At 44.3% G+C, this 23,367-nt stretch overlaps 2 protein-coding genes across 2 annotated transcripts in view; both read right to left on the bottom strand.

Annotated features, from left to right (window-relative positions):
* The window catches only part of T265_03232 (hypothetical protein), a gene marked incomplete at both ends in the record, with an annotated part of 21,716 nt that extends 15,385 nt beyond the window's left edge, over window positions 1-6,331 (bottom strand). The window contains one exon of the mRNA XM_009167665.1: window positions 6,167-6,331. Coding sequence (XP_009165929.1) covers window positions 6,167-6,331 — 165 coding nt within the window. The remainder of the gene's footprint in view (window positions 1-6,166) is intronic.
* A 2,289-nt stretch (window positions 6,332-8,620) lies between these two features.
* T265_03231 (hypothetical protein) lies at window positions 8,621-15,072 on the bottom strand (the record flags this gene model as incomplete). The annotated part of the gene is made up of 3 exons (XM_009167664.1): window positions 8,621-8,827; window positions 11,057-11,285; window positions 14,846-15,072. The coding sequence occupies 3 exons, from the start codon at window positions 15,070-15,072 to the stop codon at window positions 8,759-8,761; spliced, it is 525 nt and encodes a 174-aa protein (XP_009165928.1).
* Between the last annotated feature and the right edge of the window lie 8,295 nt (window positions 15,073-23,367).

The following is a 23,367-nucleotide window of genomic DNA, read 5'->3' as shown; positions in this document are numbered from 1 at the left end:
CCACGAGAACCAGTTTGACTGTGTCGAATCCTCATACCACAACGACCTTCTATCATGCGTACACTTCGTGCGCGTTTCCGTTCATCGCATCCATTCCAGTGTGCGGTTACATTCCAAACCACGTGATGACGACATTGCTGTTTTGTTTTCCCACGCACTCTACGTGTTATCGGAAGTTGACCGATCACTGTCTAGTTGTAAACACTTGTCGTGTGTCCAGCCGAAATTGTATCGAAGTGAAGCCTTAGTGAACCGCAACGAGGAAGTAAGGACGGCCTCTTTGGCGTCGTCACAAGATTTTCGCCGTTAAATAGACGTTTTCAATCATCAAGTTGAAACGTTTCATTAGATTGTGACACGGTTGGCTGTAGGATTTGATATTGGACCTTTGGATTAGAAGTGCTGAGCTGACAGGGGAATTCGAATCCCTCATGTGGAAGGGGCAGTGAAGAAATTTCGCAGGCTTACAAGAAGATTGTGTTTCATTTCAACATTGTCTAATGAGATAAACTGAGATAAACTGCAGGAACGCTTCCAGACTGCACTCCACTCTTCTTGAAGAGAGTGTGGTTTGGTTGACTTCGACGAAGCGGCATGCATTCCTTGCGCCTTCTCAGTAGACCTGAGAAGGCCCTCACCCATTCGTTCATTCCCATTTTTGACGGTTTTGAGACACAGGGATCCACTCCATCCTTTGATTAAAGCAATAAACAGATCTGACTTCTGAGCAGAATGTTCTCGCAAACGATTCATGCATGGATGATAGGGTGATTTTGGCTATTTTCGTCGTGGGCTCAATGAATTCTCCTCACTTCTGGTGTTCTTTCGCTTAGATATGCGATTTGGATCGGACTATCAGCTGATTGAAGATAGAACACGCTGAACAGTACTCAATTTTTATGTTGTGGATGTTTGACTCGGCTGCATTTCGGTCTTCATCGACCTTCAAATTTTTCTGCCCCTTCCCGAGAATGGGTACCCCGGTTTGCAGAGTGAACACTGGTTGGTCATCAACAAACGGGAACAACCCATAATCACCCGATCGTTCAAGTCATCTCGCCCATATCAGGCTTACCTATTTCCCCGAGTAGACAAATCCAGCGCGACTAAACGAAATTCTGATGAAACGATACCCATGATCATGCACATATATAGTTGGGAGTGATCGCTCAATATAGGTGGGTTTAGTGTACACCAGTTGAAAGACAAAACGCTGCCTTAGACTATCCGGTTTGGCAAATTTCCTCTGTGTACTCGAATGGATGTGCGTACTTGGGATAACCACGAAAAGGGAATAGTTACTCTTCACTCGGAAACACAAGACATCTCTTCTCACATTTCAACACTAGCTCTCTAATCCAACCTCTAATTTGTACTCGGGAATGACGTGAGTTTGTGTAACATCCAGAACTGGCTTCGTCTAATCATCCGATAGGTCAGGATCGCCGGCTTTCTGGTCAAGTCAGTCGTATTGTTTTACTTCGGTGGTTCTATGAAACATTGTCATCAATCAGTCCGAGAATGCGAATGTTTACAACGGCTTTGTAATCAGGAGCTCTGTCGACGTTTTGTTCTGGTCGAACGACCCCTTCAGAATGACTTAACAGATGGCAAATGAGCGATGAGGACCCTACTGGCAAACACCCTGGGTGTACGATAGTGCAGTGACCATGAATATACCAGAGAGAACGGAACAATCAAATAGTCGTATTGGAAGCATAAAGGGTTGTAAGGACTGCTCTGAGCCCTCAGGTCAAAAGGTCAGCAACGTTTGTGATGCAAAACAAAACATCCAACATGTGGGTGAGCACACGCATTTGAAAATTACTGTGGTTACGACAGAGAACTAGGTTGTCGAAGAATGTTCAGCAACCTTACGAGTAGTTTATCCAGGTTTATTTGTCCTCAAATCAACATGTGTCAGCATGGCATCGGGTTTATCTCTTGAGTTTCAGCAACCTTATGAGTAGTTCATCCGGGCTTATTTGTCCTAAAGTCAACATGTGTTAACATGGCATCGGGTTTATCTCCTGAGTTTGCTTCTATTCTATGCTGTTCATGCTGTCGCTGTGAGGTCTGGGTTCTTCGTCGGAATTTCAGCGTGCAATTTATTTCACTTGAATTTTTTCGTTTCTGGGCTTCGAAACCGCAGTTGTCGGCGGGCGATTTGAGTAGAAGCAGGATGGTGCTTGCTACCCTCAGGTACCAGGTCACACTAGCATCAATCGACAGATGCCTAGGAGGACGAATAATTTTACAAGATGAGTGAAACTTCCATCTGAGAAGTCTCCATTTGAGCAGCCACATGGTCTAGGTGACCAGGTGATGAGGATCGCATGACCAACGTTGTTATGTCCTGACTAATTGAAGGCTAGTCCTCATGAAGCCAAAAGATAAATGGATTTCGTTTTTCGTGACAAAACAAAACAATTTTCATGCCTACTACTGGTCAACTTATCTGCCAAGTGTCAAGTTTTCCATTTTGCGGTGCGCTCCGTATTTTTAGCGGCAGCGCACCAATGACTTGAAAAACTTTCCATATTTGACGGCCTAGTCTTTGGATTGTTGCTCAAAGCTGGCTGAAGTACATCAAAGTTTTTCTGAAGAAATAATTCTTCTGCGGTAGATGAAGTGAGCACATTCCATAGATCACTCTCGCTTGGTAAAGTGTTCTGTGTGGCAGTCGACCGACTTCCTCGAAGAGCCCTTCTTACACAACCATCCGATGGTGGAATCGGGTCACTGGAGATGAGACATTGATTGGCGACGAATAGTGTAAGTTATTGCCCGTAATTTCATCTGCGCTGGTCATTGCCGTCTATCTGGAAGGTGACCTTGAGACGGGACAGATCACTGGTAAGAGACATTGTCAGACGACCCAGCTGCGTCTTCAGTGGTGCTCCAAGCTGTTGCCAAATTTCATAGCTCCCTTCCCAGACTCCCCAATTCAAAGTCCATTGACAACCCTGTATTTACGCATCCATTGTATCAACTACCGCCCCCAAGGCACAGCTACTTAGCGCACCTCTCTAAATCAACGGCGAAGGAAACTGTGACAGCTGGAATCCGCATACATCAGGTACACGGTGTATTTTACATCTGACGATTGTGGTGATGATGATTACTGGTCTCAAGCAGCCCTCGGAGCAAATTACAAAATCCATGCACATTTAGTCCCGTCGGTAGTTGGCCCTGTATTACAAAGGATCTGTTATATCTGCTGATTCACCGACCTGTGGCATCTGCTGCTGGCTTGCTCTAGTGCCCAGTGCCTGAAAAAAAGACTCCCAGAAGGGAACACAACAGCTGTATTCCGAACAAGTGAGTGTGACAACCAAAGTTGCAACGGCCCAACGCTATTTAAAGGGGACTTCTGACATTGTTAAAGGGAACTTTCTGGCATTGGTCCAGGTTGTCTGATAGGCGTTAGTGAACACCAGTCAATATCGATCGTGCCTCTATGACATTCCTGAACGCTGATCACATTCGGTCATGCTTCTGCGGCGTGCATGAACACTCATAAGCTTTTGCTGAATTGATTGAATGACTGACTGGCCTGGATGCTTGCCGATTTTGCTGCTTCGGGTGTTCTGAGGTTACATTTAGGAATCTGACCTTCCTGATAGGATCAGTTGCACCATCTGTCCCCATTAGCGTGAAAGTTCACCGAAGGCGCGTTGCCGCATACAGACAGAAGTTTATCACATATAAACGCAACATCATCTGGTTTTGTGTATACCATATATGTTCGCACTGATTTGATTATCTTTTTACGGGAGCTAGAATGTATCCCATGGGGTAAACTAACTTGTCAATGAGGGAAGGAATAACTTTAAAAAGGCCAAGCTCTTCTATGCGGATTTCGCCTGTTGCAGCAACTGGCGTAGTCAAAGGGTGCATGCGTGCACCACCTAACCGCTCAGTTGCGGTCAATACGTTCAAAAGAGAAAATACCGGGTTGTTGTCTTCATACTGTAAGGGTGATTTATGGACTACAGCCGATAAGCCCTGGTGACGAAATACAGAGCGTCTCATAATAAACGCAAAAATAATACTCATGTTAAAACTTTAAGGCTAGCTTCATCATTTTTTATGTACATATCTATGCATTATGGAGGTTTACTGTAAAAAGATGTAAAAACAGCCCCTTCTATAACAAGTTGGACGTGGTATGAGATTTGAGACACAGCATGTTTAACTACTTCTTGCACTTAACTCCACCGAATTCTTCGGTTTATTTTCATGATATACGCAAGCTTTGATCATTCCCCAAAACCAATAATCCAGAGGTGTGAGATCGGGTGACTTTGAGGGCCAAAAGTTTGGAAATCCACAAGCAATGACTCTCTCATCAAAAGAATTGCTCTCGGAGGTAACTTCTCACCTGGTTTGAGTGGTGGGGTGGAGCGTCTTATTGTTGAGATAAAGGCGGCGTTTCATAATACGATGCACGCTGGCGCGGTGAATGCCGGTCAACTGAGACACCTGAGTTATTGACGAAGATGCCATGGTGCTCTGGGACTGAAGTTGCTCGACGGCATTCTGTACTATGGGCGCTTTTTCATCACTCAGAGACTTTCTCTTTTTGCCGAGAAGATCCAATACAGATCCAGTGGACTCAAATTCCGCAATCAAGCGTGCAATGGTCGACACGATGAAAGGATCTTTGAAGAGACCATGTTAGGTTTGTAGCCACGAGGTGTAGCGGTGGCGCTTTCACCAAGGGAATAATAGAGTTCCACAACTTCAATGCACGTACTGACACCCGTAGTAAATAAAAAAATTCAACAGCTGCACACAAAACCTCTTTTATGTGGCTACTAACAGTAAAACAAATTGTGATCCTTTTTGATGTTTGGCTTCGTTTACTTACCCAATTAAATTTTGCGTTTATTATGAGATACCCTTTATATGAAATTGCTTTGTTCTGTTTTTATTACTCCCAGTTTCGGTTCCTCCTGAGTGCCAGCAGGTTGGCTCTCTTTCTGATTGGCTGCACACATACCTACGAAGAGTCTTGGAAAGTTAGACAGTCAGTTTTTCAAAACGCCTGATACTGCCCTGATTTTTTCAGTCGTCGCTCTCTTCACACACTCAGACACCTTCCCACCGGGCCCAGTTGTGTATTTAGTGAGCATTGCAGCGTGGCATGATGTTCACAGCGCCTGTCAGTTTGCGATTCCCCAGTGATCCTTCGCTGATCTCCAGTATCCGATGATAACTTCATGGTGTTGTCGCTAGTAGCCGGCGGAAATCTTTGATGGAACTGAATGAAACCAAACCTCGTGCGAGTTCTGCCTTGCAGTTGCGTCAGCAGAATTCGATGAGTCGGGCACATCAATCACATCGCTCAAGTGTGAACACGTTCGCCTGTTCAGACGTGAAAATTCAGATGCGTCCAACGTGTGTTGGTGGAGTAGTGGTTACACGCTCGCCTCGCATGTCAGATGTCCGGGGTTCAAATCCCGGCACGGCCATTGGATATGCACTGCTGGTGAGCTCTAATAAGAGTGAAACTCGAGTCCAGTGCCTCGCTTTGGTGTGGACTCACCGGAATAATTACGCCAGAACAAGAGGACGGCCGTCCAAACGAACGTAGTGTGACTATGAACAAGATACCTATCCCGCAAAACCCCAAAAACTGCACGCTAATGAGGACGGACCAAATAGCCACTTTGACCCAACACTAACTATGGTCATTTCTCGACTGCTCCCCGACGATTCCGATCTTTTTGGCACCCAGAGGTTAAATGTGGCATTCAAATCGACATCCAGATGACTTCATAATCGAATAACAGGTTTTCCATAACCGGACTTTCATAGTCCTTTGTTAAAAGGAGGACTGACGGGACCATAGAACGCAAGGCAAACAGAAAGCAAAGGTTGAAAGATCATTTTTTCACTTTGATAGCTTCAATCCGTTGCAACAAAAGCGCAAACTAATTAGATGCCTGACTGAGACAGCAATGAAGGTATGCTCCCCCGACTGCTTAGAAGAGGAACTAAAGTTCTTTGGACGAACATTCCTGCAGAACGGATATCCTGAAATGTTCGCACTCAAGACTATAAAAGCCGTTAAGCCCAAACTTATACAATGTTCTGTTGGGAAGAAGCCCGTCTACATGAAGCTTTCATTCAAAGGTGTCTCGGTTGCCGAACTAATCACCAGACGGCTTAGAAACTCTGTCGATACGACAGACTTGGCCGCTAGTCTGTGTTTGAGCTTCAACTCCAGCCCCACCATCAAATTCCGCTTTAAGAACAAGTTGCCACGTTCTCCCACCAGCTTTTGCGTGTACTCATTTGTATGCTCGTGCCGAGCATCATACATTAGTTGTACGACAAGGCATTTGTCGGACAGAATGTGATAACACAATTCCGTATCTCTGAGGGGTAGTTGGAAGAAACCAGGCTCAAGCGCGATTGCATCACATTTGGCCGAACCCAGTCATGTCATAGACAAGGAGCAAGCCTTCATCGTCATATACCGGGTACCTCTGAACCGATCACGACTGGTACGATCCAAACTACTATCGATCGCAGAGGCGATTAGAATCCGACTGCCGGATCCGCAATTTTGCATCCAGGAGAAACTTTTGCGACCTCTGAACCTGAACTGGCCTACGAAACACCTGGTCCCACAAGTCTGTCTGACATTGACGTCACCTAGCTGATCCTGTGACCCATTGACCTATCCCTCACTCAACCCTCCTTCATTTGATTTTTATTCCTCTCAGGTGTATGGAGCCCCGATCTTGCGTTGACGAAAGACTCTGTGGAATATCAGCCGAATGTTTGGTTTACCATACATTTTAATCCAAAGTTCTTCCTGCAAGCTATTCTGAAAGGCTGGGAAGCTGTTTCATTGTTATTAGGAATTATCAGCAGTGCTCATCTCACAAAAATCGAGCAGAAAGTTTCGGATCCGCGACCTTTCGTCTGATAGTTTGAACAATTCGCCTTATGGCCGCAAGCGGCTGACCAGTAGGATATTGTATCGGTCACTATTCAACCAGTTAACTCATATCAGACGGTCACAAGCTTTCACTGGCTCCTTGATTGATGACATCTCAAGTGAATGGTATACTCGTCTTATTGAATTATTCTTCAATTTGGCTACGTACAGAGGATGGATGGGCTTAGAGGTTGCATGGATCTTCAATCCGGAAAGTCACCAATTGGGGAGCTACTCGTCTTATTGAATTATTCTTCAATTTGGCCACCTACAGAGGATGGATGGGATCAGAGTTTGCATGGATCTTCAATCTGAAAAGTCACCAATTGGGGAGCTAATCAATCCGTGACCATGTGATGTGGTATCCGTGATTGAAAGGTGAGTAGGGCTATGTCCTGTCTATGTGAGAGCCATTCGCACAACCACTGGAGGCCGAAGTTTGTGATTTGAAAACTGTTTCAGTGTGCCAGAGAGTTTGCGCGAGTGCGTGTCCGTTTGTCGGTCCACCATCGATCTGGCGTATGACTTGAGTGGCGGATTGGATGCGTGTCCGATTGATTTGATCGCGTGACTGGGTTGTGGGTGGACTGGATATGTACTCAGTTGTTTGCTACCCCCACGAAAGCGGACCAGTTGACCGCCGTGTACACAATACACCCGTGTCAGTACTTAAGTGTTCTTCTGACTTACTGTGAACTACAATACCGGCGACGGGGATGGGATACGAACCCACGCGGGGAAACCCCACTGGACTGGCAATCCACTGTGCTGATTATTCCTCATAAATGTAAGAAAGTGTTTCCCGGATTTTCATAACTGATTGGCTTTACAAAACGAAATCATTCTCAAATCTCCTCACACTACTAAATTACAGGGGTTAGGTTATTCTACGCTGAAAAGTCGAGAAGCACAGTATAGCTATGAGCACCCCACGGAAACTTAGCGGGTTTTGAATCCGCTACCTCCCAGGTAACTGTTTGAACGCGACTGATCGGTCACGAATGGCACAGCTCTCGTTACTCATATTCTGCTGGTGATTCGCAACGGGAATAAAGCAGCTGTACAGTGCTTCTCCACTTTTCAGCATAGGCTGGCTTCATTACTTGACAAATCGCCTCACATCGACAACATACTACTTAATTTGGTTGCTTTGTTTACACAGTCATTTCATTCGAGCGAAGAATTTTATAGCGACCTCGACACCTAAACGCATCTTGACTCCAAGCTCGAAGGTCGCTAATGTCAGAATGAATCGGCGCTATCGAGATCGACAGGAGCGAAATACTGATAGTGAGTGGCTGTCACGTTTTGTAACTCATTTCCTGATTGGTATATGAAACTTGTGACGATCGTTCAACTGGAATACATCCAGTTCTTGTTTTTTTCTGTGTACAGTCACCCCGAATTGATTGTGAAACAAACTGAGGAACTTAGGAGCAGGAAATCTCGTCCTTCAGTCCGGTTGTTCTACAGTTGTCAGAGAATAAATCCACAGCGTTAGTAATTCCGTGCAACCAGCGTTAGACCTTTTTACGTACGACAGATCTGGAGAACAACATCTTGGGTTCTCATTGGTGCAGATGGAGAGCACAATTCTTGAAATCAGTTATCTTTGAAAACTCTTCAAAAAGGCGAACCGTCCACTCTAATAGAAAGAAAAACAAGAGTTGCTGTTCAAGAAAGTAGAAAGATTTAACTGGATTTTCATCTGTTCGACTTGAAGCACAAAACATGGTGAGGTACGGATCAGATAAGGAGGAACCAGAGTGTTTGCGTTGAAATCTGGTGAGCCAAACGGCTCACTTATTCAAGCTCGAACAACACATCGCCTTCTCCAACGTTGTCGCCAGCCTTGAAGTTGACTTTCTTTACCTGGGTGTAAAAAATCACATGATAATGAGGGGAAGGATGTTCTGGGGTCAAACTTTATGACGTAAGAGAATTCAGAATTTGAAGGAGTGTCGATAACCAGATGAGTGATAGACTACCAAGAAGAAAAATATAGCATGCTTGGCTTTCTTTAGTGAAGTACATAACACTGAACTAAGGAAAAATAAGGACAAGCGGATGAGAGTATATTCATTAAAAATCTACATTTTCAGCTTTGTACCAGACCGGTGTTGTGTTATGCAAGGACCCAGCGACCGCTCAGGTTCGTTTTAAATAGATCGGGTTCATTTAAACTCAGCAAGGCAGTGGACAACTGTTTTTTCACCGTTAGACTGAGTACAAGGTTGACATTAAATTCTATCTGAATATCTTTTCGGTCTGCCTGACTGATTCGAGTGGTCTATGCAAACAAATTAGAAAGTCGTGTAATGGTCTTCGATAATTTCCAGATATCCATGAACAAACAGTGCTTCGCCATCACAATACTGTGAAGTAAATCAGTCCATGGATATTTGAGTATATGTCTTACTTGATGAGCATAGCTGAAACGCAACATCATCGTCATCATCATCATCATGGATAGCGTGACATCAAAGTTCAAAACCGTTGCTTTTCTTCCGTAGGAAGGAAATTTACCAGAAAAGCAAAATGAACTAACCGGATGTAGGGTCATCAGACCACAACGCAGTCCAAATCGCAGAGGGTCCAATTAAATTACTGATTGGTCAATTTCCAAACAACCAATCAGAAACTAGGTAGGCACAAGCAGACATGAAGCAGCTATCAACTCAACCACACTCTAACGATGTCTCAGGGCATGGCGAAGGTGCCCGCAAGCCCATTGCCAAGCTCGGTAAACAGCTCAGCTGCCACCTGATCCACGACCAAACACCAAGTATACTCGCCCCGGAGATGTGTATAAACATGTGCGGAAACCACACGATAGTGGAATAGCTATGGGTAAACCTTCCAATTTTGCTGAACTAGTGAATGATTGTGGGAGAAATGCCTCGCTTTGGTTCATTTGGCCCTGGGCGCGTCACCCACGAACAACAGCAGCTGTTCGAAAACACGGGTCAGTAAACATAGAATGTTTAAGCCACTAACCTGGAACGGGAACGCTTTAACGAGTAGGAAGAACGTATTTGCATAATTGAACTTCCAAAAAAGACTCATCGTACGGCGACTAGTTGAGTTTGCTGATTTTTCATTGTCTCGCTGAGAAAACAAAACTGATGGCTTTCGAGAACCACATTCATTTGCAAATCAATTAGGTTTTCATGAGAGACTCCACTGAATCTCTCGTTTATGATGTTCTACAACTGAATGTGCTGCACACAGGCCGTCTCACGTTTCAGTTGGCACGATATTCGAGATATCGCACTATGTTTTCATAAACCGATTCGCAAATGAGTTTATTTCTCGAAAACAGTCCAATTTAGGTTCAAGTAGAACATAAGTTTGATGGAAACTTGGGGACTGAGCCTACCTAATGAGTTCCAAGAAGGGCGAAACGATCGTGCGATAGCGAAGAGTCTTCAGCAACCTTGCAAGTAGTTTTGTTACGAAAATGTTCTGCAATATCTCGAATATCGGACCAACCGAAACATGAATGAGCCAGGTGAAGCACATTTAGTTGCTTAAAACGTCATAAACAAGAGTTTCAGTTGGGTTCCAAGTGGGTCTTCCGAAAAAACCACATTTGAATGCAAACGAGTGCATTTTGCTGAGATCATGATACCTTCACAGAACTGCAACAACTGTAATGCACCAAAAAGGTACAACCGCTGAACCATTATTGTCATTGTGGAGAGGGGAGATAGCTCAGTTGTTAGAGCACCAAATTACTGATCGGTACGTCTCTGGTTTGAACCCGACCTCTGCCTGTCGACTTTTCCTGTCTGGGCTGGGGTGACCTGGCAGTATCCCAGCCCTCGTAATTCCTTCGGGTGGCATGACAGCTAGGCACGAAAACTGTGTTACAGCTCAATTTAAGCCGAAAGAAAAACAAGAAGAACCAACAAGAGTCCAATGTTTCATTTCCCTTGTGATATGAAACTTGAGCCTAATGGTACAAAGATCATCAACAGACCTGTCGTTTCTGGCCAGACAGTTTGTTGATGATACACAAAATGAATAAACAAGCAATCAATACAACTGAGAAGGACACACCGCCCTCACCTCAGTACAAGCAAATACATCTGGACTCACCACGCCAGCTTTTGCAGCAGACAAGCTTTTTTGCATCTTCATCGCTTCAAGGACACAGAGCTCTTGACCGTCGGTGACGTGGTCTCCAACCTTAACTGAGACAGATTGGAGCAGGCCGGCCATAGGAGCAACACACACAGTACCACTATCGGTAACTTTGTTGGGTTCCATCAGGCGAGTTTGATACCAGACAGCTTCAATGCTACGGATTGGAAAGTGGAACACGATACTTAAGGGATGAAGGTGAACAGTGTTTTTACTTCAATGGAACTGTTTCAGAATAACTTGGAAATATGAAAGCTTGATGGAAGGATGCGAAATGCAAACGGATCCCATTGCCAACACAAAAATACTAAGGAATGAAGCAAAGAATATCTCCCACAAAGCTTGGACGCCCTCCCTTGAGAGTTTACTTTACTTTACTCCCATCCACTACTTGATGAAGAGTGTTTGCCTCCCAAAAAAGGACCACTGAATACAACTTGTTTTGCTCATTTGATACGAACAATAATAAGTTACATTTCACATTTACGGACAGTCAACATGATTCACAACCCGCCTTTAGTTATATAGAGTAGGTAAACCAGGGAACCAGTTTCCAACTTCTCGACTTGTTTCGAATTTTTTCTTACTACTAGGGAGACCATTTAAGTAGTCGCTCTACTTTTATTGGTTTCTTGATCACAGTTCACTCAGAGCCGTGCTCAATCACGTCGACTTGCAATCCCAAACTGCATGATCTGTTTTCGTATATCTAATGACAACAACATAGGCCTCCACTGCAGACGCAAGGTCACATTCTTGTTGATGTCCACAGTCCAGACCCCCTCTAGTTCATCCACAAATCTCGATCTGGCCGAATTTCGGTGTGCCTCCTGAGCAGATGAAAGGAGGAAGTTGGGAGAAAGCATGGTTGTTTTACAGGAATGGACTAAAAAAAGGCGGCAGGTAGGAAGATCTGATTACTCCCGATAGGAACGGAGTTCAAATGAAATGATCACCAGAATCCTGGAACGAGTGGACTGGGATCGCGGGAGTTCGGCAGTTGGCTGTACGAATCTGTCGTACGTCCGAGAATAAAGACGATTAAATGGGAGCCAGTTCCGGAAGTGACACGCTGCTCCTAAGGATCTACTGAATGATCTAGCACCCGACCATCAATGTCGTGCGTGCAAACTTTAGACGGGGGTGCCTTATTTACTATACTACTGATGGAACGTGAAAGTAGTAGTCGAGTTGTTCAATTCTTCGGCCGTGTGCATGATTCAAACAACTCTAAGGATAGCTCAGAAAGAGTACTCAGAATGTTGACCTTTTTATTTGTGTGTCTGATAGCTGATAGCAGCAATTACACGCCAGAATTCTAGCCCATAGCGGAAGCTATCATGTGAAATGAAGTTCGAACGAAAGAAGGAGGAAAAGGGGCTTAACATAAGCTATACACAGTGATTAGAAAGCCTTAGTTCAAGACCTTTTGACCTCCTGCTTTACAGCTTAGAAGATTGTGTGCCGTCCTTCCCCGAGTGAGGCATCTTGCACACTCCCAATTCTTAACGTATGAACGAAACCGATGCATAATAACAGCTAAATAAGATGTCGCAAGTGTCCGTAGTTTGCCCAGTCAGATTCAAAATCAATCACTGTCTGCCAATTACGAGAATCCGGCATGTTAGTTCTCTGAGTTAGGGTTGTATACTCGTTTTTGTTATGGAGAAAGTCGTTTAAATCAAACGAGAATTGGTTGTCGTGTTTTCTTAGACTTGCTGTAGCAAACTGCGGAATGGCTAAGCGTCAAATCTGATGACAGTTAAGGCAAAAATTAGATAGATCTCAGGCCAAACTGTACATCACGACACTCAAGTTTGAACCCAGTTACAGACGAAACAAGTACGCCGAACATCTGTCTGGTATCCGATAGAGAATTGTTGTTCGAGAAAACGTTATCTGGCGATAACCCTATCAAAACGTGTTGTGCGACAAAAGCGCAAAGGTGTCTGGAGCTTTTATCTGAGGGTATCTCTGAGCAGAACTATCGTTGAACATTTTGGCTGAATTCTTCAAGTTCGAACAAAGCACCGCGAGTCATTCCTTATGAGTGAAGGAGAGACATTTTGCACCAATGTTTTGAAAAAAACGAGTGTGGTGTCAACCATAACGGGAGTCGGCAGCCCAGATAACTGAGATTACACCCCGTCAATGGGTCCACTCTACGCTGATGTGCCGCGAAGCACTGTTTCATCCCTATTGGGAAACATCAGCCGTGCGCATCTCACGAAAAACCAGTAGAGTCTCGTCCACGCAACCGTTCGGTAGCCAGCGTCTGGTCCACACTGTGTTTTACATCCTGTCTAAATTCGAGTTAATCACAGTGCTGATCAGCCACCGAACGGTTGAGAGTACAAACTTCTCTCTGGCTGGCTTCGGGTTTGAAACTCATCAGCAGTGCGCATCTCACGAAACACCAGTAGAGATAGAGTTTCGTACGCGCAACCGTTCGGTCGCCAGCTTCTGGTCGACACTGTGTTTTACATCCTGTCTAAATGCGAGTTAATCAAAGTGCTGGACAGTCGCCGAACGGCTAAGAGTTCAAACTTGTATCTTGGTGGCTGCGTGTTCGAAACTTTCCAGTGGCGTTTGGGGGAAATGCACACTGCTGATGATCTCCAACGAGGAGGAATCAGTTGCACAGTACTTCTGGGCTTTGGACAAAACTCCAATCGAAAATTTTCGAATCTCCCAACACTACTTTCGGCGGTTAGATGTACCGTTTGTAGAAATGATACCCGATAACATCACTTTCGAACGTGGAACACTTTCGGACAAAATGGAGTAATGTCAGAATTGATCGTTTAAAACAAAACGTAAAATGCACAGTCGGGAAGTATTTGCTTCATGCCCTGAAAGTTCAACAGGCCTGGACATTGCGATCTCGTTGCATCGCAAAACACGTTTCACTAGGGTTGGCATAAGCCGCAAATGTCGATGAACAATGTCGGAAGTTCGAAAAAGCACAGTGAATTTATTTCGTTCGGATGTGGGCTTTCACGTTCCTAGAAATCAATCCATCGGCCGAAAATGAGAGCTTTTCCTGTAACAGTGTGTTACTTTAAAATTTCGGTTTACCGATCCGCAGGAGGATGGCGGGTTATCTCCAGATTACCAAAAGTTGAAACATTCCGGCCTCCGTAGACACGATGTGGTAGTTCTCAATAATCGCATCGTCTACCTTACTGACCACATCTTTACAATATTAGATTGGGCGGGCCAATACATTCTTGGCGCATCTTTTAAACACCATGTTTTTTATACGTTTAAACAATTTCAACGTAGCTGCTTTGGGGCCTCAAAACTACCATATTTTCCATTAGCCTCTAGATGTCTACTTCATTAATGCGGTTAATCCCGTCTTTCAACCATCCTTTTCCACACGGAACTAAGAACGGGTTCCATTCTTGTGAACTCATGTTGGAGGTTAAAAGCTTTCGTATACAGTATTTCTTCGTGGCTGGCGCAATGAATCATCCTGATCGAAGGCCGAAAACTCGCCGCATACAGTAGCTCCGTTTTTAACACACAAAGAGCCGCTCTCGTGAAAAAAAAAACACCGCTGACTATGCTTCAAATATCTCTTGAGTTTTACAAACCCATTAAGTTGGTTTTCCAGGAGTTTCACGCGTCCATTCATGGAGCGACTGGTGACCCACGTGTACCTGAAGCCTCATCAACGAATTAAATCTCAGTGATCGTTTCAGAAGAGCTTGGTAAACAATCGGTAGTTTTTATGATCACCGACACTGACCGGTCAGAAAGTCCCCTTTAAATTGCTTTGGGCCGTTGTAACTTCGGTCCTCGCACTCAGTTGTTCGAAATATAGCTGTTGTATTTCCTTCTGTGAGTCTTTTTTCAGGCATTGGGCACTGGAGCGGGTCAGCAGCAAATACCACAGATTGACGAATCAGCAGATAGAATACAAACTGTAGAATATCTTCCATCTGATCCATTGAAAGCAAAAGCATTTGACAGCGTTAACTTAGATGGTCACTCTTAGGGATCGCAGGCACAAGCTGAAGGTTCACACTCCGAATAGTTCGCCCAGGCCACAACAGATGCCTAAGGAGGTGAGCGAGATGTCGAATGTCCTGAAGTCAAAGATCGTCCAATTTGAAACCCCAGCCGATATTGGATGCGGCAATGATGGCGTACAGCTTCAACGACATACCGAGTACTGTTTATTGCTTAGAGTCTTAAAATGAGTAATGCGCAAAAGAATGAACTTCAAATTTGCCGGGAAACGAGCTCTCTCCGGCCAATTAAACAGTGAAAAATCATGAACGCACGTACCTCGACCGCTAAGGATTCCGTTAAACTAAGGTATTCAGTCACGTGTAGGTATATATTCAAAATCCAGTGATATTGAATCAACCAATCAAAACGAACGTTGCCAGTTCATTCTGAGTGACGCTCAAACAAACCGGATGTGTTAGGACGTATACAAACCGTGGCAAAACTTCAGCGAACAGCTTCCGCATTCCATGCATACAAATGTAACGGTGATACTACTGATTAGAGGGCATGCGAGTAGTATGTTTTCTCGTTCATTAATGCGGTCAACCCCGTCTTTCATCCATCCTTTTCCATACGGAACTCAGAACGGGTTCCATGCTTGTGAACTTATGTTGGAGTGTACATCAACAGTATTCGTATGTGGTATTTCTTCGTGGGTGGCGCAAAGAATAATCCTGACCGAAGGCTGAAAACTCTCCGCATACAGTAGCTCCGTTTTAACACAAAAAGAACTGCTCTCGTGAAAAAAACACCACTGACCATGCTTCAAAATATCTCTTGAGTTTTATAAACCCATTAAGTCGGTTTTCTTTGGGTTCTACACATCCATCCATGGAGCGACTGGTAACCCACCTGCACCCGAAGCTTCATCAACGAATTAGATCTCAGTGATATATACGTAAAAATTCCGTCCTTATCGGCCATGCCCTACGCGTCCAATGAAATCTAGCAAACACCTCGGGCCCTCTCGTCAAACTGAAAGCGATTTCCAAGGTTAGGTGTTGCTTTTGTCATCTGAAAGACGCATTACCTCTAGCCCCCCCCCACACACACACACTCACCTCACCATCATTTGGGCTTTAGGAATACTCTTGAGCAAGGACATGAGGTGAACTCTAAACTTTCTCGACAAGTATATTCTGTAATGCGGATGGTTTTATTTGAAACTGTATCGTCAGGATGGAGGTGAGTTCGCCTGTCCGCACTGTCTGCCTCCCGCTAATGGGTCGTCTCAGAGTTCCCGCAGAAATTGTCATAAGCCACTACATATCTTAGCGAGTTTTATGCCAAAATCGTTGATTCCTCACTTCTAAAACATTGAAGTCGATCGCTCCATTTCCCGCTTATACTTCAAAGCGGCTGAACATACCCGGACGATCACCCTTGGTTTTCAAAAAAAAAACAATGAAGATTGGCTTCATCAAGTTCGTGCTTCAGAGGCAGCTACATCACACATTTCGGCTACGCTCCACTTGGGATGTCAGTTGAGTAGACTAATCGTTTGTCTCAGAAGTCAGAGATCTTTTATACACTGATTTGGCGATTTAGCTTGACGTCGTCTATCCCCTTTCACACAGTCAGGTCATTTGTCACTCCTTTTGAAGTCTTTTTTTTAAAAAAAACTGGTTCTTTCCGATAACCCAACACAAGTAATAACCGTACAGCACTTCTAAATCTGCTGGTCTTTTGCTAGCCTCTTCATTCAGCTCTCACCTACAAACTATCGGGAAGGTCAGATTCTTGAAATTAACCTCAGCACGCCCAGAACCTACTGCTCCACCAAAAACTCAAATGGAAAACCGGCAAGCATCAAAGCCGGAAAGCATCCAGGCCAGTCAAGTATTCAATCAATTCAGCAAAAGCCGATGAGTGTTCATGCACGCCACAGAAGCATGAGCGAATGTGATCAGCATTTCAGGCATTTCATAGAGGCACGATCGATGTTGATGGGTGTTCAGTAAGGCTTATCAAGCCGCCTGGGTCAATGTCAGAAAGTCGCATTTAAATGGGGTTGGGCTGTTGTAACTTCGGTCCTCGCACTCAGTTGTTCGAAATATAGCTGTTGTGTTCCGTTCTGTGAGTCTTCTTCCAGGCACTGGGCACTGGAGCGGGTCAGCAGCAGATACCACAGACTGACGAATCAGCAGATAGAATACAAATTGTAGAATATCTTCCATCTGATCCATTGAAAGCAAAAGCATCTGACAGCGTTAACTTAGATGGTCACTCTTAGGGATCGCAGGAACAAACTGAACGTTCACTCTCCAAATGGTTCGCTCAAGCTATAACAGATGCCTAAGCAGGTGATCGGGATGTCGAAGGTCCTGGATTCGACGATCGTCCAAGTGGAAACACCAGCCGATATTGGATGCGACAATCGTGGCGTACAGCTTCAACGACATACCAAGTACTGCCTAGTGCTTACAGTCTTAAAATGAGTAATGCGCAAAAGAATAAACTTCAAATTTGCCGGAAAATGAGCTCTCTCCGGCCAATTACACAGTGAAAAAATCATAAACGCACGTACCTCGACCGCTAAGGATTCCGTTAAGCTAAGGTATTCAGTCATGTGTAGGTATATATTCGAAATCCAGTGATATTGGATCAACCAATGAAAACGAATGTTGCCAGTACATCCTGAGTGACGCTCAAACAAACCGGATGTGTTAGGACGTATACAAACCGTGGCAAAACTTCAGCGAACAGCTTCCGCATTCCATGCATACAAATGTAACGGTGATACTACTGATTAGAGGGCATGCGAGTAGTATGTTTTCTCGTAAATCCGCTTTGTGTCTCTTGAAAAGTGACATCTATTACGGAATTTGTGAGGTCGCTCTGTGGCATTTGTTTGCGATTGGGTAACTGTCAATGAATATCCAGAAAAGTCCCGGAAGACGCGTTCAAGAGAAGATGGATATTCAGTTTTGTAAAGCTTCCCTGTCCAATAGTCTGTAACTGTTCAGTTAGCATTTTCTAATAAATAACTCCTCAGCGAATGCCCTCTTCCTTGCACCAGTAACATTAGACATTTCATCGTTGAAGTTCTTGATTCTCGTGACAAGGACCCAATGCATTCTAGAAGTGCACGCAATTCGGGAAAAGTACTTTGCTCCTCGTACAGGTGGATTGAGCGTCTAGGACCAACCTTTGTCCAAAGATGGAGGGTAACGATGCAAAGAAAAACAGAATTGATGTTCAGACACTTTCGGAATTTTGCATTTTTGTAAATATTCCGATGTTTTTCGGCTTTCAGAACATTTGTGTGCGGAAAAACGTTGGAAAACCTAGACAGGATGTGAGTTAGAGTCATCTAAGATGTATCTTTAGAAGCAGTTATGTCTTCCAAAGAGGGTGCGTTGGCGGAAGGCTCGGAAATGGAACTCCTGGGTCTGCCGAAATTACAGTGGCCTTTGAAATGGAACGTCAAACGCCCGTCTTATAAGACTGGCTAGTGGTGGTGTTCAACGGAGACTATCGATCATATCGGTCTCACGAGAGGGTTCAGAATTAGCGATCTGTTGGAATAACTGCATGCCTCTGTACTTGATTTTGAACCTTAAAATCTCGTTGAACTATACGGGTGAGAGGAAGAAGGTCTTCGCTGCGGAGTTATTTATTAGACTATCGGACAGGGAAGTAAACCTCGCATATGCATCTTGTTTACAAAAACTGAACATCCATCTTCTCTTGAACGCGTCCTCTAGAACTTTCCTGGATATTCATTGACTGTTGCCCAAGTGCAAGCAAATGTGACTCCACAAATTCCGTAATAGATCCCACTTTCCGAGAGACGCAAAGCGGATTTACGAGAAAACATACTACTCGCAGGCCTTTCCCATCAGTAGTATCACCGTTACACGGGTACCCTGGTACTGCATCCACAGGCATTGTTGTTACGGTTGTTAGTCAATTCGCTGAGATTAGCAGTTTGACTGCAAAGGTCCCATCAATAATCAAGGCGGCATCGTAGGTGCCAAGATGATTGGGCTTTCCAAAAGAACGTCGCGGGGTGCATATATGGTGTACGTGAATGTTAGGAGGTTCTATATTAGGAGGTCCTAACGTTTTTGTCGAGGTGTTCCAGGAGGACGTTAGTAGCAGAACAGGCCTTTCTTTTAGATCTTGTAGATGCCTAACACCGCATAGGACAGTAAAATCGTTGAAAATTGTCGGTTGTTGGGCACTGAGTCAATCAAGAGCTAGGAGGTCGCTCCAGACACGTTTTTGTCTGTAATTCTGTGAATGAGGGGGACCTGTGCTGTCCAAAGCGCAGTTGATGATTGCAAGCAATTTCAAATGGAGTAAGAGCCCTTCAATTTGAGTCTAACTCGGTGGGGAATCGAGCGTTCCGAAATGACGCAGGATTAAGCGGAAAGGGAGCATCGATGATCCAAGAAACTGCGTTTTCGTTGGTTAGTTTTAGGCCAAACGAGGTGCTACATAACAAAACCCAAAGTTCGAAAGAATTCCATGCTCTAAAAGGCTGGATAAACATCTTCTGTTTTGCATCGGATACTACTGACTACCATCGGAAGTAGCACAGCTATCATCTTATCACTCAGCACTTAGCTGTGTACGCCGAGTCCGTTTTTGGTTGACTAGGAGTTGCCACGGTACTATGAGAACCATAGATTTACCAACTATTACCCACAAACTGCCATTTAAGATTCATGTATCTTATCGAGCGTGCTGATAAGTGAAATTTCTTTTCATTGAATATAATGAACGACCTATTTTCAAAGGCCCTCTTTGAACAGAACGGATGGACAAAGATGTATCAAGAAAGTCGCTTCCATAAGTGGTGCAATTTTTGGCGTCTGAAAGATGTTCACACTAAATGTGCCCTCAACAGTGTTGTAGCGGCCGTCAGCCCAATGCTACTGGCTGACCGGGAATGTCGAGAGAGGACAGCCGTGTTGAGGACTAGGGGTGCACTCTAGTTTGGGTGAGGTTTTGATAACCAGGTCATGCGGACGGGAGCAGCGTTATCACTGGAGAGCTAAATACTAGGGAAAAAAGTCATGTGGCCATGGAAAGAAGCCGAACTGTAGTAATTGCGGTGACACCCCTTTTCTGTGGACACTCTTGGATTTGACGAACGGCAATTTCCACTACCCAAGACTGTCTCCCGAAACTATGGAGGCATCAATTCTAACAAACTTCTAGATAGATGGATTTTAAATCGTTTTGTAGAGAAGCTGAATCCGAAACGACGTTTACTAACACTCCGACAGTGATGTATAGGCTTTTTTCTTGATGTTGTGAGGCGCGGCTAATATTGGATGACAGACGGGGGAGCGGTTCTTCGGGCTGCGGAAGACTGGAAGATTGTAGAAAGACTATCAGAATGAAGGAACCGACTTTGATCAATAACGGTAAACTTACTGAGATCTTATAGTTCTTGCTTGCACACAACTTATCATAATTTTCAAGGATCCAATGTTGGTTCATGACTGATCTGTCGAGGATTGAAAGGTGTCGATCTACAGCATCTGGCCGCGTGGACTATGTCAGAGACAAGTCAACAAAGTCACGTCTAGAGCCGAACCTTCATTGAGGACACAATGGAGCGTCTGTATCGCAGAAAATGGCGCGAAATGCCTTGAAAGTTGTCGAACAGTTCTAGTTACGAATGATCATTGGAATCGCAGTAGGGGGCAGATGGCGAATCCCGTGACAGAAAACTCTCTAGTGAACCGCCTGCGATCTTCTCCGGGAATTTTCTGACAGCAAGGGTCAATTAGGAGACTGAAGTCTCTCAAGAAGGTAGTGCTAACGTTGTGTTCACAGATCTGATTCACAGAGCCTTGGACAACGCGGTTCCAATGGTCAAGGGTTTTCTTCCGAGCTGACAGTAGGTGAACATTGCACGATGAACAGGTTGACAGAAAGAAGACCAGCAAGCATTTGTGGCTCACGCCTTCCTCCACACTAGAGCCAAAAAGGAACTTAACACCATTGAGTCCTCTAGTGGCTCAAGGCTCCTAGGAGTCTCCGGTGAACAGAACAAATTCACAATGTAAGCCAGATACAAAGTCACACGGGGAAAAATCCAAGTAAATCTTGACTCACAGTTCAAAATAGGAGATTCCGTAGTCCCGTATTCCGTTAAACCACCACACCAAGGAAGGTTCCACCTTCCTGGGATTTCAGTTCTCCGGTGATCGCAATATTAATCCACAGATGTGAATAGATTAGTCCAGCGTTTGTAGCTAAAATGTTTGTTCACGTTTAGGGTTAGTAGCAGCCAACTATAGCCAACCGGCAGTTACAACAACAGTCACTCAGCAGAAGTCTCAAAGTCACGTTGGACCTAACAAGCGGACGGTAGCGGTTGTATTTCAGTAAAACAAACTTTTGTACAGCGATTTGACTGATAATGATGGGAAAAAGAAGATGATACTGAGCATGAAAAAGAGCAGTTTACGAGTGCAACAGTCCTCCGACAATATGGGTGATGTGAAAACTCGTCATTGCTGCCCTTCAACTCAGAAAGGACGTTGAAAAGTGTTGCTTTTTGATTCTACCTATGCACTTTTAGGTGAGCGGCTAATAACTTTGGGATGTGAGCACGAGCATCCCGGGTGGAACTGTAAATATGCACCTACGATAGTTCCCCGGACTTGTTAGTAGAAACAGGGGAAAATCTCTTGGGTTTTCTACATATCTGATATAGCACGATCTTCAAGTGCGTAAGGAGTAGCAATGGCTGCTACGGAAAACGAGGCCTTCGCGTGTTCATTTACCATTTTAGCGATCACTGTGGCACCATCCGGATGGGGGATCCTTGCTCGAACAAGACATGGAATCGGTGCTTGGCAGGCGGCAGTGGATAAGTTATTGTTCAAGGAATATAACAAAACCTGCGTCATTAAACCACGGTTTTTACACTGAATTTTCGGTGTATCATGCTTCTTTTCTTAAGAACTGTTGGTAGATGTCACGCTCTGTGGTGCACTAATGTGTAAATGTTGTCGTGTAGCAAGTTAGTTGTTCCCAATTAGATAAGGCAACTCACAGTTTTCTAGAGCCTTATTGAAACGTTGGAAAACGTACATGTGAATACCGGGAAAATGAGAATTACCTACAATTCGAAGCACGGTTTTGAGGACGCTGGCACTAGGACCGGTGTAGAATGAGTTAGCTATCAACTACTTACATAATCTCAGTAGTTGAATGAGTAAATCAACGTGAGTGTCCATTGTTGATGTGACGTAGAAGACTCTTTTCGGACATTACATGTTTTTTGGGATCCACGCAAAGTTTCACAAAGACATACTGCGAGGGAATTTGCACATTTTAGAAATTCCTGAATGGCAATAACGATATAATGAATCTCCTGCAAGCGCTTTCTGCTCTCTTCATTCCAAGCCTCTGCTCATATTCGGGTTGCTGATGGATCAAACGGAATGGGATTACTTCACTTTTATATTCTAAACTGCTGATGGTGTTTGGATACGGGGAAGCTGAGATCCATGCGTACAATCACCATGACACAGTTTGATTGCACGAATCTGTCGTTATCAGTTCGAGTGTATCGAACAGCGAGTGACTTGTTGTCACAAGGCACACAAGTTCATTGAAGCTTAAAAACTGAAGATGTGTTCCAGGAAAAACCTCTAACAACAGAAAAACGGCGTATCACCGCCGGGCCTTTAACCCGCATTCTCTGAAAGCAGCCCTCTAAAAAAGACTGATTTTGCCCGACTTGGGACTTATCAGGTAGACGTATTCCTAGAGTTTTCATTAACATCAGGTTCCAATTGAATCATCAACAAAGAAGATTGAGAAATCTCAAACATCGTCGCAACTGTGACAATAAGCGGCCTTCATTAGGCAAATTTAGTTGAAGAATATAGTAAACAACAGATTCATCTGTGAATCAGGTGAGTATCTCGCAAAACCAAATTTGTTTGCAAATGAGTGTATTTCGATAATTCCTTGAAATTTGGTTTCAAGTAGAACGTAGGGTTGATGGAAACTTGGGGACTGCGCCTACCTGATGAGCCCCAAGAAGGAAAAAACCGGTCGTAGGCTGTCGAAAGATTGTCAGCAACCTTATGAGCAGTGCATTACAAATATACATGCATCGCGATATGTCGGATATCGTAGTAACTGAAACATGAGGGGGCCTGGTGCAGCACATTCAGTTGCCTGGAAACATCACAAACGAGAGATTCAACTGTGTTCCACATAAGTCTCTCGCAGAACTAAATTAGTTTGCAAATGAGTGTACTTCGTTA

The sequence above is a fragment of the Opisthorchis viverrini genome (assembly GCF_000715545.1).
Source record: "Opisthorchis viverrini unplaced genomic scaffold opera_v5_45, whole genome shotgun sequence".
Taxonomy (NCBI): domain Eukaryota; kingdom Metazoa; phylum Platyhelminthes; class Trematoda; order Opisthorchiida; family Opisthorchiidae; genus Opisthorchis; species Opisthorchis viverrini.
The sequence above is the reverse complement of the archived record's forward strand: the minus strand, read 5'-3'. Positions and strand labels throughout refer to the sequence as shown.